The sequence below is a fragment of the Notothenia coriiceps genome, unplaced genomic scaffold (assembly GCF_000735185.1).
Source record: "Notothenia coriiceps isolate Sejong01 unplaced genomic scaffold, NC01 NC01_scaffold00015956, whole genome shotgun sequence".
Classification (NCBI taxonomy): Eukaryota; Metazoa; Chordata; class Actinopteri; order Perciformes; family Nototheniidae; genus Notothenia; species Notothenia coriiceps.
In genome coordinates, this window is record NW_011348657.1 from 1 (window position 1) to 1,897 (window position 1,897).

The 1,897-nt window shown below is 46.7% G+C and overlaps 1 protein-coding gene across 1 annotated transcript; it reads right to left on the bottom strand.

Annotated features, from left to right (window-relative positions):
* Positions 1–432: 432 nt before the first annotated feature.
* On the bottom strand, positions 433–1,362 carry LOC104949346 (E3 ubiquitin-protein ligase TRIM21-like; the record flags this gene model as incomplete). The annotated part of the gene is made up of 5 exons (XM_010775703.1): positions 433–608; positions 792–818; positions 898–924; positions 1,017–1,106; positions 1,200–1,362. Coding segments are annotated over 5 exons (483 nt in total), but the record flags the coding sequence as incomplete, so codon positions are not given.
* Between the last annotated feature and the right edge of the window lie 535 nt (positions 1,363–1,897).

Here is a 1,897-nt window from a genome sequence, read left to right on the forward strand (position 1 = left end):
TTGTAAGTTACTTTTCACAACAAGTCAGTGAGCATATACCACGGCCTGTCGTGAGCTATTGCTTAAATATATTACTGTCACCATCAAAACACCTGGGATGTGCTGGACCCCCCAGGTGTTTGTGTGGGACAATAACATATAATCAACGTGTTGTTGTCCCACACAAACACCTGGGGGGTCCAGCACATAACATAACATGTGTTTACTTCTGGAACACAGTGACATCACTACAGAACACTCGCACTCCTACTGGCTAACGCTCCAGCACATTGTACGTGACAGGCTAAGGGGCGGGACATCTCTAAACTGTGGACCAATCACAACAGATTGGTCATAAAGTCATAAATGATAACACTCATAATGGATCCCTTGTCTTTGACCTGCAAACCGAATGTACCTGAGGGTTAGGGTTGTATATATATATGTAAATACCTCCCAGTAGTGCCTCCCCGTGCTGAAGCTCTCCTTCCCGCTGATGCACGACCACACGTCAAAGCGCTGCTGGGAGTTTCTGTAGAACTGAAGCTTCTCTCCTCTCTTCACCTGCTTCCTGTCCTCCGACAGGATGAGGAACGGGTACGCTGTGACCGGGTTCAGAGTCACGTCCTCTGAGGAGACACAAGATGTGAGGAGGCTGAGACAGGTGAACACACCATGAAGCACTTCCTGTGTGACTGAAAGCCAGACAGAGTCAGACGTTCAACATCAAAACTATCTCCTCATTATCTGTGAAGGAGATCAGGCTTTCTGCTACGGTAAATAAGATACAAGAGAAATCATGAAACACTCACCCATGTACACTCGAGCCTTCTTGTGTCCTGTAACAGACATGAAGCTGGATCAAATCATAATTATATTTAATTAACAATACGTTTATGAATTGATTGAAAGACGAACCTGAGACCGGCTTCATCTTCTTCAGATCTGAGGGCAGACAAGAAGTCGTTAGAACCAAAGCCCTCAGGCATGCAGCAGCAGGACTCTGAGGTAAAGGTGAGTAGATGCTGAACCCTCACCCTTCAGACTCCACTGGCTCTTCCTCAGACTGGCTGAGCTTCCTCTCAGACTGAGCAGGCTCTCTGCCGTCATCAGCTCTCCAGCCGAGCCTGAAGCACAGATATAAGATAACATTATTATGTTATCTTTTTCCACACAAAGACATGAGTTTTCTAGTGGACCCTGAAACACATTGATCTCACCGGAGCCTCTGGGCCGGACCTCTCCCATCCGGATGTCCTCCATCTTCTCCTTGACCTCCAGCAGGGAGCTCTTCACCTCCCGCAGCTGGAAGTGCAGGGAGAAATCTGGCTCTTCCTCCCCCCGCTGCTCCTCCCCCAGGGGGAACGTCGCCTCCTCGTAACTCTGGGTAGAGAGGGAACGTTTTGTAAACTACACGGTAACTCTACAGAGTAACTCTACTCGGTAACTCTACACGGTAACTCTACAGAGTAACTCTACTCAGTAACTCTACAGAGTAACTCTACAGAGTAACTCTACTCGGTAACTCTACACGGTAACTCTACACGGTAACTCTACACGGTAACTCTACACGGTAACTCTACAGAGTAACTCTACTCAGTAACTCTACAGAGTAACTCTACAGAGTAACTCTACTCGGTAACTCTACTCGGTAACTCTACTCGGTAACTCTACACGGTAACTCTACACGGTAACTCTACACGGTAACTCTACACGGTAACTCTACAGAGTAACTCTACTCAGTAACTCTACTCAGTAACTCTACTCAGTAACTCTACAGAGTAACTCTACTCAGTAACTCTACTCAGTAACTCTACAGAGTAACTCTACTCAGTAACTCTACTCAGTAACTCTACTCAGTAACTCTACACAGTAACTCTACACGGTAACTCTACACGGTAACTCTACACGGTAACTC